Source organism: Stenella coeruleoalba, assembly GCF_951394435.1.
Source record: "Stenella coeruleoalba genome assembly, chromosome: 2".
Lineage (NCBI taxonomy): Eukaryota > Metazoa > Chordata > Mammalia > Artiodactyla > Delphinidae > Stenella > Stenella coeruleoalba.
In genome coordinates this window covers 21,800,865-21,818,880 of record NC_137147.1, presented here as the reverse complement: position 1 = coordinate 21,818,880, position 18,016 = coordinate 21,800,865, and the positions used below count along the sequence as shown (strand labels likewise).

Here is an 18,016-nt window from a genome sequence, read left to right as displayed (position 1 = left end):
AAGACAGTCTCTTCAAGAAGTGGTGCTGGGAAAACTGGACAGCTGCATGTAAAAGAATGAAATTAGAACATTCCCTAACACCATACACAAAAATAAACTCAAAATGGATTAAAGACCTAAATGTAAGACCGGACACTATAAAACTCTTAGAGGAAACCATAGGAAGAACACTCTCTGACATAAATCACAGCAAGATCTTTTTCGATCTACTTCCTAGAGTAATGGAAATAAAAACAAAAATAAACAAATGGGACCTAATGAAACTTAAAAGCTTTTGCACAGCAAAGGAAACTACAAACAAGGTGAAAAGACAAACCTCAGAATGGGAGAAAATATTTGCAAATGAAGCAATGGACAAAGGATTAACCTCCAAAATATATAAACAGCTCATGCAGCTCAATATTAAAAAAACAAACAACCCAATCAAAAAATGGGCAGAAGACCTAAATAGACAGTTCTCCAAAGAAGACATACAGACAGCCAAGAAGCACATGAAAAGCTGCTCAACATCACTAATTATTAGAGAAATGCAAATCAAAACTACAATGAGGTATCACCTCACACCAGTTAGAAAGGGCATCATCAGAAAATCTACAAACAACAAATGCTGGAGAGGGTGTGGAGAAAAGGGGACCCTCTTGCACTGTTGGTGGGAATGTAAATTGATACAGCCACTATGGAGAACAGTATGGAGGTTTCTTAAAATTAACTAAAAATAGAATTACCATATGACCCAGTAATCCCACTACTGGGCATATACCCAGAGAAAACCATAATTCAAAAAGACACATGCACCACAGTGTTCGTTGCAGCACTATTTACGATTGCCAGGTCACGGAAGCAACCTAAATGCCCATCGACAGACGAATGGATAAAGAAGATGTGGTACATATATACAATGGAATATTATTCATCCATAAAAAGGAACAAAATTGGGTCATTTGTAGAGACGTGGATGGATCTAGAGACTGTCATACAGAGTGAAGTAAGTCAGAAAAACAAATATCATATATTAACGCATATATGTGGAACGTAGAAAAATGGTACAGATGAACCAGTTTGCAGGGCAGAAATCGAGACACAGATGTAGAGAACAAACGTATGGACACCAAGGGGATAATGGCAGGGGTGGTGGTTGTGGTGGGATGAATTGGGAGATTGGGATTGACATATATACACCAATATGTATTAAATAGATAAGTAATACGAACCTGCTGTATAAAAAGATAAATTAAATGAAATTCAAAACTTTAAAAAAAATGTTAATTTTCAAAATCTTACTTTACTCTTTTCAGTTTCACTTTGTCTTAGCTTATTTTTCACTACTCCCTCATTCTCCTCTGCTTTAGCTTCTTGTTTCTTCAATGCCTAGAAAGAAAGACATGGGAAAATCAGTATTATTCCAAAATACATATAAAACTGAAAGATATTACTAGGATCTATTAAGAAAAGGCTGAGGAAGATGATTATGAATTGTACAAAATATACACAGGAATTACAACCTGCTCATTCACTGAAGTCATAAGATCACTTCATTGGGGCTCAAATATAAACAACTTCCCGATCTACCTAATCAAGTTCCACTTAGTTTCACTTTTTCCCATCTTTAGGAATTTTGTAACACATTTAGAGAGCTTAGACAGCTAACAGTTTTCTTGGAAACAAACAAATTTTACCTGCCGAAATAACAGTATTTAAAAGTTATATTATCAGCTCAACAATTTTGACATAATACCTAAAACCAGTTCACTAGTTTTTCAAATTCTGAAAAAATATCAAGGTAGAAACATGCTTGTTGCATCATTATCACATACATGACATTTTATCACAACATATAACTTGCTCTTCAACCATACTTTCACAAAGAGCAAAGAAAAGCATTCTTTTCTACATTTTTCTCTCTTTAATAAATTGGAAAAAAAGGAACTTTAAGATAATACAAATTTCAAAAGTTAACCACATAAGTGTTTGTTTCTATGTTAAAACAAAATTAAACTTAAGGAAAAAAATTTATATTAAGAGCAATCTTTCATAACATCTAAAAGACATTCCATTTGTTTAAAAACAAATTCGACACTTAGCATTTAGACTTAAAAAGGTGTAAGTGTAGAGGCCATCAAAGTTGAGAAAAGCCAAATTTCCAGAAGTCTTTTCCAACAAGTTCTATGATGCTCAATAGAAAAACTATTTTTAGGCAAACAGCAAAACATGTTAAAACTGTTTTGATGCAAGTATAATCAATCATATTCCAATTTCATTAACTCACATATCCAACATATATCTCCAAAGTACATATATATGCATATATAAAATAACAATGTCCCCCCTACCCATGAGATTACAGCTCCCTCTGCATGGCTCCTGCTCTAATAAAAAACAATTGAGTAAAAACGCAGAGAGACACCATCAAATAAAAATAATTTTGATTTGAGTATAAATAATATAGTGTTTACTATGTCCGGGCATTCTTCTTCTTCTTACATATATTAAATAAACACATTACATATATTGAATATATACATTTAATCTTTATGATGGTTCCATGAGTTATTATTAAGTCCATTTTTTTTTTTTTTTTTTGCGGTACGCGGGCCTCTCACTGTTGTGGCCTCTCCCGTTGCGGAGCACAGGCTCCGGACGCGCAGGCTCAGTGGCCATGGCTCACGGGCCTAGCCATTCCACGGCATGTGGGATCTTCCCAGACCGGGGCACGAACCCGTGTCCCCTGCATCGGCAGGTGTACTCTCAACCACTGCGCCACCAGGGAAGCCCATTAAGTCCATTTTATTAAGAGGGAAGTTGGGGCTACAAGGAGTTGAATAACTTGCCCAAGGTCATTCACCAAGCTCGTGACAGAGTCAGGACATAGACTCAGGCTGTGTGCCTCTAAACCATTGAATGGCACTGCCTCTCCACGTTGAAACAATATCAAGCTTATAGGGTGGATATGAAGACTAAATAATTTTATACTTATAAAGCATTAAAATATACAATAAAAGACAACTATTACGATTACTAAATTGTTAACAATTGATAAAGTATTACAAAACATAATGCTTTTCAGGTAGGTAGCTATCAAATGATTTTGATGTTTATTATTTGTTCTTTACTGTAGCCTAAGTGGAATTTGTAATAATATTTACTTAAGTATGTATAATCTATTCAGTTTTGGCTGGTGGGATGTGTTTATAAATTTTTCCTGAACGAAATTATCCTAGAAACTTGAAAATTACTGCTGGCATCTTCATTTTTTCCATGCTTCCTCGGTCTAACTCCACCTAATATGTGTGTGTGTGTGTTTCTGTGACAGAGAGGGAGAGGAAGAGGGAGAGGGAAGGAGGGAGAAATATTTTTTAAAAAGATATGAATTGTTGCTATACTTTTCATCAATTCATTTTACAATATTTGAACTATCTTATTCCTCAACATCATCATTCAACCTAGCCCCATCACCTGTTTTTCTTTAATGAGTTAAACTTAACTGGTTATCTTTTCAATATTTTTTTTCCAGTTATGTCATACACCTTTTATTGCCAAGTATATTTTTCATATCAAATATATATTTGCAGGTTCTCTAAAACTTAATCTAGTGCTAGTCTAGAAGTAAGTTACTGTAGAAAGCATGCTGCTGTTTTTTAAACAAACAAAATACTATTTTTTCAAGGTTCATGGATTCAGTCAATATTTTTTCATTGAACTAAAAACCAGCCTGGGTTTTTCCACAGAGAGGAGATTATGAGGAAGACTTCCTCATGCAGTTGATAAGTTTCATCACACTGTAAATAGTCAGCCTCCCATTCTGGATTCAAACTCCTGGGCAGAAGCCACTCCAAATGAGTATGCAGTGAAGGCTCACCCAAACCCGGTGACATCACTTAAGGCCATAAGCAACTTCAAACAAGATGGGCTTGTCCCAAATATAAGAGCCATTCACTTCCAAAGCCAAATTCAAAATCTACCTTGGAAGACTCTGCAACCTTCAAACAGTAGCTGCTAAGATCCTTCCAGTGTGATTCTGTACATCTCTTCATGTTCCAAGTTGTTTCCACCTGTGTCCTCTGCTTACTGAGGTACGAGAAACAGAAGGAATCACCTGCTAAGCTTTTAAAACTTGACTTAACTGCATGCTGCAACTCTAGGAGTTTAACTTACTAAGAATTTAAACCCCAAAAATTCTCCAGTGAAGAAATTTTTCCATTTTACTAACTGGAATTAATCCATTTCTGTCCCTTTCTCATGAGTTCCAAAACTTACATTTTAAAAATCCTATTACATTTTACATCAAAAAAACAAGAAAGACATATTAACATTTCCCAAGTGTTTACATACTTTATTTTGATTAAGTCTATTAAAATGTGCTTAATTCATTTATATGCTTATTTTTACTTAGATAGACATACAAATAATTGTTGTTTATCTAGAGGTTTACATTTCCAAATAGTAATATAAAAGATTTGGTGTCACTAAGGTGTAAGCTTCAGAAGGCCAGGGACCTCATCTGTCATGATCATATTTTAACTCTAACACAATACTTGACACATTTTAGGTGGTAAACATATGTTATCGAATGGATGAATAAATATCCCTTTATAATTCCTAAATAACAACTTCACTTTGCAATTGGCCAATTCTGTTCATCACATATATGAAAGTTTTCCAGATTTCTCTCATCTTTCTTAACCACCATATTTTCTCAAGCACCAAGTTGCCTTTCTTTCTGTAAAAACAATTATTACGGTGTAGTGATGTTGGAAAATAAATATTTACTTGGGGGTTTAAGTCAAAGAGTTAATAATCCTTTCCTGTTTTCAAAGTCATCATTTTAGTCTTTTCCTTAGAAAAGAATACTCTGAATAGGTTTAAGTTTTTTTATTTTTTAAATAATTCAGATTTACAGAACAGTTGTAAAGACAGCTCAGAGTTCCCATATACTTTTCACTTAGCTTCCCCTAAAAGTAACATCTTCCATAACCAAGGTAAGTTTATTGAAACTAAGATGTTAACACTGTTACAAAACCAAAAGCTACAGACTTTACTCAACTATCAAATGTTCTTTTTTGTTCCAAGATACTTCAGAGCAGCTTGTCTCTTTAGTCTCCTCCAATCTGGGAAAGTTTTTCAATCTTTCCTTGCTTTTATGATTTCAACATTTTCGAAAATATTTCAGGTATCTTCAAGTCAGGTATTTTGTAGACTGTCCCTCAATTTGGGTTTTTCTGATGTCTTCTCATGATTAGACAAAGCTCATAAATTTGGGAACAGAATACCACAGAGGTAAGCCGTTCTCAATGCATCACACTGGTGGGTATGTGATATCAACATGAGTCAGGACTAGTGATGTTAACCTTGATAGCTTGATTACGGTAGTGTGGTGTCTGCCAAATCTTCCTGCCATAAAGTTAGTATTCTTTCCTTTCCAGACTCTGTTAGAAGCAAGTCATTAAGTCCAGCCCACACTCAAAGGGAGAAGAATTAAGTTCTACCTCCCAGAGGGAGAATATCAAAGAATATGTAGAACTATGTTAAAATCACTAAAGTAATGAACAAATATTTTGGTAGATAATTTGAGGCTATGCAAGTATCCTTAAAGTTTTACCCACCAATTTTAGCTCAAAATCAGACCAACTATAACATTATCAGTACTTTTTTGGCCTACAAGCTTTTCCCCCATCAAACCTTATGCCTAATGCAACCCAGATTCCTAGTAAGTTAACTCATAGCCCAGTGCTCACCACTAAGTAGAACGCTGAACCCCTTTGCAGTCACCTCCAGATAACCTACTTACACCAAAAACATTAATGAGTGATACAGAATTTACATAAGACCGTATCGGTGGATGGAGTACACTCATCAAGTCTCTATATAATCCTAACTCTCCTGGGCTACTCCACTAACCAGGAATTCTCCTTCCCCCTTGTTTCCCTACATCTTCTTCAGCTTCACTGTTCAGTTTCTTTGCAGCTTCTGGGCCTTCCCAACAGGCTTCTAAATCTCCCTCCCCGACTTACGCCGAGCAGTGTGCCTCTATTCCGGTTCTCAATTTTTTTTTTTTTTTTTTGGCGGTACGCGGGCCTCTCGCTGTTGTGGCCTCTCCCATTACGGAGCACAGGCTCTGGATGTGCAGGCTCAGCGGCCGTGGCTCACGGGCCCAGCCGCTCCACGGCACAGGGAAGCCCCAGTTCTCAATTTTGAATGCCGACACTGATTACCATGCCCAGTACCCCATTTTCCTCACCACACAAAGAAAAGACCTGTTACCAGGATCCATTCCCCTTAAAGGGCGGTTGAGAAATAATTATTTTCTTTCTCATACTAATAGATATTTAATCTTCATTTCTTATAATTAGTATAAATATTAGTAATTTTACTTGATGTGAAAGGAATAAAAATCAACAAGCTGAACTTTAATCAAACTGTGTTTTCTAGTACATGGAATTATGCCCTATAAAAACATAGTTCTTCTGAAAGTCAACTATTTTTTTTTTAATTTGAATTTCCACGTATGAGCTGTTGAATAAAAGAACCTCTAATTCTCTTGGATATCTAAGATTTTGCGATAAAATTTCCTTTCCTCTGAACTTTCCACCTTGTACATCTGACCAGTTATTTATAATATCACTTTTCCAAAATAATATATGTCTCTACTGTAGCTAATACTCTAAGGATATGTAAGTCTTGGAAAATTGAGGCAATGAGAACTTAAATTCTATTGTTTTCAGCACAGGAACAGAAGTCAGGTACTGAGGAGCAACCCAAAGCAAATTACTATATTTCCACCTTATCATTTAGAAAAGTCAAACTTTAAACAACCTATAACACACCTATTAACGTTTTTTTTTTTTTTTTGCGGTACGCGGGCCTCTCACTGCTGTGGCCTCTGCCATTGTGGAGCACAGGCACCGGACTCGCAGGCTCAGCGGCCACGGCTCATGGGCCCAGCTGCTCCGCGGCATGCGGGATCTTTCCGGACCGGGGCACAAACCCGTGTCCCCTGCCTCGGCAGGCTGACTCTCAACCACTGTGCCACCAGGGAAGCCCACACCTATTAACTTTAAACCTACCTATACAACATAAACCAGTAAACAACACACAAGCAATATTCTAGCCCAGAACACTGAACCCATTTTCTATATTATCTAGTTTAAAATGAAAGACAAAGAAAGAAAATCTAACTCTTAAGACCTAGTAAATATAATGCACTTTAAATTTCGGAAACACAGATAACAGTCAATGAGAAATAGTTTTAAAATTAACTAAATCAAAATTACAAGTCATTTCTTCAAATCTTATAACAAACTTTAACTCATTTACTACCTTTTTTAAGTGTGTAAGGCTGCACTGGATTTCTTTTCCATTTGACTTAGATCAAACAATTTAGAATTATATTAAAACTGACCCAGTAAAAGCAGCTATAAAAAGAGGAAAAAAATCACATGCCAATGAATTTCTATTACTATGTTATTTTGCCCTTTAAAGCTTGTTTTTTTCTTAAAAGCAGTTCAGCTATAAAGCTATCATGTGCCCTGCTCCCGGATTCAGATTGTCTTTTACACATTTAAGATCACAGCAACAACACTGAACCTTAATAGAGGGTCCCTGGAGCACATTTAAATTTCTAATAACAACAATTTTTCTTCTTTTCCTTAAGTGTGCCTATTTCCATTAAAAAGACTAACATATTGAGTATTGTACTACTGCAGTTCTTTAGAGGTAGATGATTTGGAATTCTCACAAATATAATAAAAAAAAATACAGCCTTTCCTTTTAAAGAGTAGGGGAAAGGAGAAAAAGAAAATGTTTGTAGACCTCTCATCTGACCATAAAAACTGCCACAACTTTGACAACAGGCATGTTTATCAAGAGGCTCTAAAAAATAACACACTCAAAAATGTAGAACAAATAGGGAATTAAAGGCCCTTTGTCTACTTTAAATGGACCAGCAAGCTTGGGTAAGAATGATGGAGCTGGAATGAAATAAAGGTCACATGTTAACACCCACACAGGCCACTGAAATTTCCAAAACAAAAAAAAAAATTATGAACATAAGCTATCCTGTCTTATCCTAATCACTCAGCAGCACTACAATTGCATGCCTTTGGTCACAAGGGCAAGAATATGTAGATGATTCACTGGTAAACCAACAGGACTATAGAAAAACAAGTCTGTGCTCATATTGAACAATAGGTCTGTAATATTATATTAAAGGTACAAACTTTTAAGTCATATTGTTCCCGTAACAATAAAGAATGAAACAGTCATGTTACTGAGAATTATAAAATAGTTGCTCTTAATATATATATGTATATACATATATATATATATATAATTTTTTTAAAGACTATTTTTTTAGAGCAGTTTTAAGTTCACAGCAAAATTGAGAGGAAGGTACAGACAGTTCCCATATACACTCAGCCCACACACATGCATAATCTCCCCCACTATCAACATCCTCCAACAAAACCTCCACCTTTGTTACAAGTGATGAACCTAAATTGATGCATCATAATCACCCAAAGTCCATGGTTTACACAGGGTTCACTCTTGCTGTTGAACATTCTATGGGTTGGTCAAATGTGTAATGACATGTATTCATCATTATAGGATCATACAGAGTATTTTCACTGTCCTAAAAATCCTCTGTGCTCCACCTATTCACCTCTCCCCTTCCTACCCCATCTCCTGGTAACCAATGATGTTTTTACTATCTCCATATTTTTTTTTCCAGAATGTCATGCAGTCGAAATCCTACAGTATGTGATCTTTTCAAATTAGCTTCTTTCACTTAGTAATATGCCTTTAAGCTTCCTCTATGTCTTTTCATGACTTCACAGTCATCTAGTTTACAATCATTCTTCATGTAGGTACAAAATAAAAATCAGCAAATATTTTAAGCTTCACAATATAGTGATATTCTGATCCAAATTAGACCACATAAGCTATAAACTGAAGTTATAAGTTGTCTATGTTTATGTATTTTAAAAAGTTAAATAGCCTTAAGGACATGTTATATTTCAAATCAAGGAAAAACATTACTAAGTACTCAGTATGTATAAAACACTGTAATTGGAACCTGACTTAACTGGAATTTTTTTTTTAATATAAAAATCTGGTGTCCATTTCCAAAATTCTCTTCTGTAAACCTAAATCACAGCTCCAAAACCAAACATCAATAGAAAAATACGCATTTTGAAAAGGAATATATACACATAATACAGCAGGATTTTATTGCTCATAACTAATACTACTCATTTAAATTAACATAGATTTTATTTCTGTCAAGTTCTGTGAATTTCTAAATTTTGTTTTTTCCTAAATCAAGTTAGAGATTCCTCCCACATGAAAACTAGCTAAAGTCATGGAAAATTTTAGCCTTTAAGTTCATCCAGTTGGGGATCATCTGTGCCAACAAAAACCAAAACAAAACAAAACAAAAAATTAAGTTTCTTTTCAAGGCAGAAAACAATACATTCATATTCTAAATCCCTGAACCAATATCTCAGAAATAGCTAAGTGATTGTTACTTAAATTATTCAAAGAAATTTATTTTTCAGGCACTACCAAGGAACAAAAATTCCATACCAACATCTACGATTTTAAAACACTTTAATAAGTGAAAGTAGAACTGCGTGACAGAAGTCAGAAGAGAATCCAATATTGATCATCACCATTATGACACCATACAGATTTTGGGGATATCAAAGGGAGAGATTCTAAAGACTTGCTGCCAGGTGAACTATGTGTATTTTCCAGATGGAAGTGGTAAGCACATAGTGAGTAGAGTCACAAGTTGCAACCATCCTTGTTTTGCAAAGAGTAGAGTAATATCAGGTATCATGTGGTTAAGTAAGATTTATCAGTAGTTAAGTACATTGGTATTACTTCTGATGGTAAGTGTAATCCTAAATAATGTTCTTTAAAGATACCTGAGGTTTTGAAACATAAAACTCAAAGCTTCTCTTTGAGAATGGCCTAGATGTCTTTTTCTTTTTTTTTTTTTTTCTCCTTCTTCTTATGATAAGGTGATCATTATTTCAGGAATCCAAAAAGCTTTATAGTAATTATTGTGGTAGAACAGATGAGCACATATTACTGACCTATTTTCCCTGATAAATAAATAAACTCACTGGTTCCACTACGTCCATATTTATGGAGTCTGTGACTGGTTAGGGTACCCTGTGCCTATGAAGCCAGCCAAGGCCATGGGTTCAATCACCACGAGAACCAATTCCCTTTGCTCTCTTCCATGGCCATAGCCTTTACCCTAAACCTTAGCCAAAGGCCACATGGAAGACTAAGCAGGCCAGAGACCATGGATGAATCAGCGAAAATCCATTACCATGACTATAAAAATAATGCAAAAGTAAAACCCCTATTGACTAGTGTCAGGATTTCGTTCTTCAAACGTTATTAAATTTGCCAATCTGCAAAACAAAACCTTAATTATTGCCTACAAAGTTGGTATGCTGAAAAGACATATAAGTCCTTTGACTTCTTTAATTCAAAAGCAACAATGGTAATGAGTATTATTCTCCTAAATGCCATTGCTTTTACTGGAATGGATTGTATTTTTATGCAATCTTTTACTTAATAAAAATCTTGCAAGTAAAGTTAAATGTGAGCCCAACAAGTACACTTTCCAGGATTTCCTTCAAAATCAAAAAGCAACCACTCTTAGTGGAGGGTCTGTTTTTATCTGAGTAGTTTCCTCTCAAAAAAGAGACTCATAGTTTTATTAGAAATCCCAGAGCAATATGATACTTCATTTGACTTTCTAAATGCAGGACCACGGAGTTAGAATTGTTGACAAACAGAAGATCATAGATAATTATGGAAATTTAATTTAGAATTTCTCAAGTTTTATATGTATTTGAGCAGAATGTCCTGTAAATATACAACATCTTTCATTGTTCAGAGTTAGAGGGTATTATTTTACGCCTTTGGATTTTGGGGGAGAGGGGGTTGTTTCTTTTGCTTTTTTCTAATCAAAATAAAACAGTACCAAATCTATGAATAAGCCTATTTGTAGCAAAGTCATCTTTGTTTGCACAATATTACTATGCACTCAGTAGTTACCCAATAAATATTAATTGATAATGACGGAAATAGGGCTTTATAAACAGATGGTCTAGGATAAATTTGCTGAAAACATAGATAGAAACATTCCACTCTTCAAGAAAAGCATAAAGTAGAAATTAAACAAGTCCTGCACTCAGAAAATCTCAGTCTATTGTCAGACAGCTGTTCAGTCAACAAGAGCACAAACATTTTTCATCATCATCATAGCATTAACAAAATTAAATGTCTATTTTCATACAGTCCCTACACAAAGGGACTCACACAGACTCATGCTAGCCTTATTTGTTATAATTTACAATGACAATATTGGCAAGAAAAAATATGCACACATAGGAAAAGAAATGTGATTAAACAATACTTTGAGATCTAATCATATGTAGTATGAACATAAAATATGTGTCAGATTTAAACGCAACTCACAGAAGCAATGTATTTATCTATAATGTAAATCTCAACTATTTCCAATGAGAATTCAAGATGCTTTATAAGAACTCCTATGCATATGCTGAAAGAACAGGTGAAACAAAAAATGAGTCGGAGACCATAATGGCCCTAATAGAATAAGTAGTAACTCTTCGAGAACCGAGAGCAAATAAGCAGGAAAAAAAAAAAAGAGAAAAAAAATTGTATGAGGACTAACTTCAATGAGGGTAGGACCAAGGAAACTATAAGCAAAGTGATCAACCCAGAAAGACACCCTGAAAAATGCACACTATTCGAAAACACTTGAATAATAAGAAAATGTAAGTTAGTATACATGGGAGAATTTTGGAGAAAGTTGAAATGGGGAGGTGAAAGAGGATAGAAAGTACATTACAAGCATGTAATGATTAAAAGCCTTAGGTAATTTTTTTTTATAAAGTAAAAAGCCTAACAAGACATGACATGAGTGTTAATTATATAGAAATGAGACTATAAGAATTTCAGGACAACTTACATACACACATCCTCTCACAGAACTGCACCCTTCAAAGGAATCCAAAGGCCTTAACCAGCAGGCTAACAGTTGACATGTTACCTCTTCTCTGATGTGGAATACATTTCTAAATGTTCAGCTTTTGTTTTATCAATATTAAACAGTAACCCCCTGAAAAACAGTATCAAAATGGAACATTCTTTAATCCAGCTAGCTATTATTCTCAATATTTCCCAATACGAAAAAGATAGCATGGCTTGTGGAGACTTGTCCTTAATATCCACAAACCATGCAGGAAGTTTGCACTGTGAATGGAAATTCAAGTACTGGATGAGTACAAGGTTGAAAGAGACAACATCTAAGATCTCTTCCAACTTCTGTAAGAAGTTCAGGGAAAAAAATACTTTCCACACAAAGAATAAAGTGTTTTGTTGTCATCTAAATGATCAAAGCCTAATAAAATAGACTTTATGTTAAATAAGTGGGTGGGCATGTGAGGCAAGGGGGGGGAATCAAGGAAAAGGCTAAGGAAGAAGACTAAAGAACACGATATGTCTGGGACTTGCGCATTTCCAGCTGTGCCAAATAGTGTTCAACCAGCTGTGAAAGACAAATCCCCTAATATCCAGTCATTTGTTTCCATCTACTTCCTTTCTTTCAGCATGTTGACATTAACAGACTTTTCACAACCTTACAGAAAAAAAGTATTTACTCTAACCTTGCAAAGAAAAAAATAATCCACAGGTAACAAACATAAAAGAGAGAAGAAAATAATTAGCATGGCATAAAATAAGACAAAGAGCTATGTTGTGAATCAAAAGTATAGTGGGTCAGAATTTAAATTAGTATTTCAGCCACAGATTGGTAAAGTGCTTTATCAAGTAGCAATAAGCCACAGGGTAGAATCACATTCATAAAAGAACTGCCTAAAATAATTTGAAAATGCACAATCTCTTTCACCCAAATTTTCCAAAGGGCAGAGAAGGGGTAACTATTTCCTGTACGGGCTAGTCTAGAGTCTATGCAAAGCTGAAATAACACACTTATTGAATTACAATGACTGTTAACATTTCTATTTTCCCAACTAAACTGAGAGCCCTAAAGAGCAATACATCATTTTAAGTATTTTAAAATCCCTAGTCCCCAGCACAGCACCTGGCACGTGGTAGGTCCATGAGGGTATTGGCCAAATGAATATTTCACTATGAATAGTTCTGACAACATAGCATATAACATTCATTCCTTCAAGAAACACTTACTAGACCTATGCCAGGCACTGTTCTAGGTGCTGGAGATACAGCAATGAGCAAAACAGACTAAGTGCCTTCCTTCATAAAGCCTGCATTCTGCTCACGGGGACAGATAGCTGACAGATGACAAGTAAGGAGAAGTGTTATAAAGAAAAAAAATACAGCAGTGTAAGGGGCTCAGGAGTGAAGAAGGGGTGTATTATGTAGAATAACTAATAAGGCCTTTCTGAAGTAGAGCTCTGAGTGATAGGAGGGCATAAGCAATGCAACTGTTTTCAGAGTTGAAAATCCCTGGCTCTGGGAATGGAAAGTACAAATGTCCAGAAGCAGGAGGGTGCCTGACATGTCCATGGAAAAGCCAGGCGAGTGTAGTTGGCCTAGAGTAGGCAAGTGGAAGAATGACAGAATCAGAGTAAGATGGCAGGCAGGGACCACCTCAGAGGGGCCTTTTAGGCTGAAGATTTTAGATTTCATCCTGAATGTGATAAAGAAAGCACTGAAGGGTTTTGAAGAAAGAAGTGGCATTATCTGATTCTATGGGGAAAAGACTGCAGGGAAGTAAGAATGGAAGCAAGGAGGCTACTCCACTAGCCCAGGCAGGAGACAAGAGTCACAGGATGATAAATGAGAGTAGAAGTGATAAAAGGAGTGAGTTGTTATCATTTAAAATATTTTCAAGATAGAGCTGACAGAATTTAATGATAAACTGGATGTGAAGAACGGAAGAAACAGAGACGGCGAGGACATAAAAGAAACACAAAAAATTTTTCATATAAAACTAAAATTATTTTACTATCAAGATAAGTAGCCATCTTTTTAAAAAGAAATAAATCATATGAACTACTTATTAAGATGAACCACACAAAGAGGTAAGGTTTAGCAACTTCTATACAAGTTCACAAGTCAGGAGGGGAAGGATCAGGAAATGGAGCTCCAGAGACCAAGTCTGCCCAGGCTTTGTGGCTCTGAATCACAGAATCACTCTGACTTGATCCCCATCCAAGACTGATACTGGTGAGCAGCACTTCAGGTTCTCAACCTCAGAAAATAAACATGAAAAGGCGTAACTTTTTCTCACTGCCATATGAGGCCCACCAAAAAACTACATAATAAGGTTACAGCTGCAAATACTGTTCTAACCTGGTCATAATATGGGCAAGGGTATGTTAGAAAAACCTAAGCAGTTTCTCTTTTCTTGAGAAATAAATAAAACTACAGCTGCAGTATAAAAAATGAGAGAAAAGAAGGAAGAAAGGAAGGAAGGAAGAGAGGAAGGAAGGAAGGGAGGAAGGAAGAAAAGAAAGAAAGAAAGGGAGGGAGGGAGAGACGGAGGAAGGAAGGAAGAAAGAAAGAAAGAAAAAAGGATCCAGGGTACTGAATAAAAATGTAAATTCACTAGAAATGCAATGAGTCATGACAGAGCTAAAAAAAAATGCTTTTCTAACAAGTAAAGAAAAACAAACAAGATTAGCCAGACGAAGAACAAACAGCATTAGAACATCAGTGGAAAATAAATATAACTGGGGTGAGTAGACAACAGGGTGCAAAGGCAATGATTATTAAGGAGAAGAAAATGATAACTAGGGAAAAGTGTTTTAGATCTATATAATATAAAAATTTAGAGAACATATCTTTGGTATACTTCTGTATAGCTTAGAAATATGAAATGTGGAAAATGGCATAAGACTATATGACTCCAGTGAAATAAACTCTCATATCAAATTGTAGTCTTTGTTTTACTACACATAAAAAGATTTTTCCTCAGCAGGAGGGAGAGAGAGAGGAAGAAAGGAATTATAACCCTGAATAGAAAGCCTCAAAGAAACTCTGACCAAAAGGCATAGAAATGACAGTTTTAGTGTTAAATATAACAGATGTCTTAATATGTAATACTCCATACGTCATATTTTATTTTTCAACAGTGGAAAGCAACATCATTTCAAATTTAAGTTTTCAAATAGCAATAGTTAAATAATTAGATTTTTCAAGTTGCAATATCTGTGGCCAAGTGTATTTTCAGGGAGCCCTAGGAGATGAGGTATGTGTATATATTATAATCATTTTTCAACAAAGTTTAGCAACTTTAGTAAACAATGCCTGCAGGGTCACAACTGATGGTTCAATACTGACGACTAGTGGTCAAAAACATGTACTAATTCATTCATACTAAGTATTTATCCTATGATTTTTATCATCAAAATTTGAAACATGTAATGCAAATTATGTGAAAAACCTTAAAAGAACTTTCCTTACACACGTCTTGAAAATTACAAAAGAAAAAACTGTATCTGCAAAGTCTCTTAAAAAGTCTTTTCTGTCCATTATTTGCAATGTCCCCAAACCCAAGTCAATCAGCACCAGCTATTGACCCATAATGGGAAAATTCCATAAAGTGTCATTTATCTACATCCACACAGCTGAATTAACATGGTTTCAGAAATCCATAATTATTTCAAGAGGTCTTACTTTTATATTTCATGTATCTGTGCAGCTCTAATTCTTTTTCTAACTTTATCTGCTAGACACAAAGAGAGCAGAAATCCAGCTGTCCTAAATTTTTGACATAATTTGAAAAAACAGTAACCTATAACAAAATGTTTTTATAAAGTTGAAATATTTAAAACTTAATTGTGATTGTCTGAATTCTTGAAGAATGTGGGATTTGGTTTAAATCATTTAAACTGTTACATATTAAACTTCAAAGAAGTTAAAATTTGTTGATTTGCACTTTCTGCTCTGCAAGAATAAGATCCACAGAATAATACAAAAATGTATACAAACCTTCAAAAGAAAACTTTTTTTTTTTTTTACCAAGAACATTATATGCAGCTAAGTGGTTATTTACATTTGAAAGCAGCCTTCATTTTCCAATGACTATTCACAGAATGTCTGTGGTGTGATAAACACCATACCGCAGCCCCAGAAACAGGCATGATGGATGAAGTTCCTGCCAGTGGAGGAAGAACTATTCAATACAGTAACTTAAGTAGTTATGCTATATGACAAGACACACAATAACATAAGTAGACAAATCACAACTATAGGTGATGTAAAGTACTATTAAAAAATAAAGTAACATGACAATGACAAGGAACAACGGGGCAGAAAGGGGCTATTTTAGAAAAGGGGGCAGGAAAGTTTTCTCTGAAGAGGTGGCAATTAAACCTGAAGGATGAAAAAGGATAAGTTACACTGAGAATCAGAAGAAAAATGGTCGAATAAGACAATAAGAGGAAATCACTGTGCCTGGAATATGTATTTCTTAGAAAAATTTGTAGCGTCACACATAAACATTAAAAAAAAAAACCCAGAAAATGTTTAATTTTTTTACTCATAAAATACCAAATAACCAACAATGGTACTAAGCCAAATGGGAAGTTTCAACAAATTTCAAAGGAATTTAAAGATAAATTGTAAAAAGTTAAAAATTAAGCATACATACATATTTGAAAATTCCAAAAGGCACTCCTAAGTCTTGAATTATGGAAGAAACCATAATAGAAATTATGAAATTTAGAAATAAACTATCATAAAATAATAGCATCTCAAAACACAGGGTAATTTGTTCATGAATTTACAACATTTATTTTAAAAAACAGACAAGTCAATTATTTAACTTGCAAGTCTGAAAAATAAAACAGCAATCCTAAAAATGAAAAATCAGAAAAAAAGCAATAGCATTAAAGGCAGAAGTTGATGAAGTAATAAACAAAGCTAGTCAAAACGAAAACTAATAAAATAATCATGTCTAGTAAGACTAATAAAGAAAAAGAGAAAAAAATAAATAATATTAAAGAGAAAGGATACACAGCTTCAGTACAAGATTGAAAAAATAATATAGCAGGGCTTATGAATGCTTCTTTAAATATCAAAACACAACAAAATGGATAACTTATAAAATCAGGAGGGCTTCCCTCGTGGCGCAGTAGTTAGGAGTCCGCCTGCCGATGCAGGGGACACAGCTTCGTATCCCGGTCCGGGAAGATCCCACGTGCCGCGGAGCAGCTAGGCCCGTGAGCCATGGCCGCTGAGCCTGCGCGTCCGGAGCCTGTGCTCCGCAACAGAAGAGGCCACAACAGTAAGAGGCCGGCATACCACACACACACAAAAAAAAATCAGGAATAATTACCACACTGACTTAAAAAATAAAAAGGTTATATTGATATAAACCAAAAAATACTGAAGAAGTTGAAACTCTCAGCCACCAAGAAGACAACAGGTACCAATGATTACATGAGTGAATTTTAACACACATTCAAGAAATAAACAATCCTTCTCTTAAACAGCCAGGGAAGAGAAAAAGAAGGAATCTATCTAATTCATTTTATGAGATTAATGTAACCTTGCTTTCAAAACCAAAAAAGGTAATGCAAAGAACATACAACTGATCTCAATCATAAACATAAATATAAACATACTAAAGAAAAGACAAGGAAATTAATTCAGCAATGTACAAAAAAAATAATACATTATGGCCAAATAAAGCTCTCAGGAATGCAAGGAGAGCTCAGAATCTACTGATAGAGTCAAATGTATTTAAATATTTAAAGAGAAAAACAGCAGCAAGAATATTTGATAAATTTCACAACCCATTCATCATTTTTTAAAAAATCAACCTCTCTTGGCAACCCACAAATAGAAGGCAATATTCTCTATCTGATAAAGGATAGCACTCAAAACCAGGAGCAAACACCAAACCATAAGGTTAACACTTTAGAAGCATTTCTATAAATATCAGAGTAAAACAAGGATTCTTGCTATCTTTGCTTATATT

At 34.9% G+C, this 18,016-nt stretch overlaps 1 protein-coding gene across 8 annotated transcripts in view; it reads right to left on the bottom strand.

Moving 5' to 3' along the window:
• CEP128 (centrosomal protein 128) overlaps positions 1-18,016 on the bottom strand; it is a 417,494-nt gene that overhangs the window by 337,224 nt on the left and 62,254 nt on the right. For all 8 annotated transcript variants that reach the window (XM_079912854.1, XM_079912856.1, XM_079912858.1 and 5 more), the window contains one exon: positions 1,282-1,368. In XM_079912854.1, the coding sequence (XP_079768980.1) occupies positions 1,282-1,368 (87 nt within the window). The remainder of the gene's footprint in view (positions 1-1,281; positions 1,369-18,016) is intronic.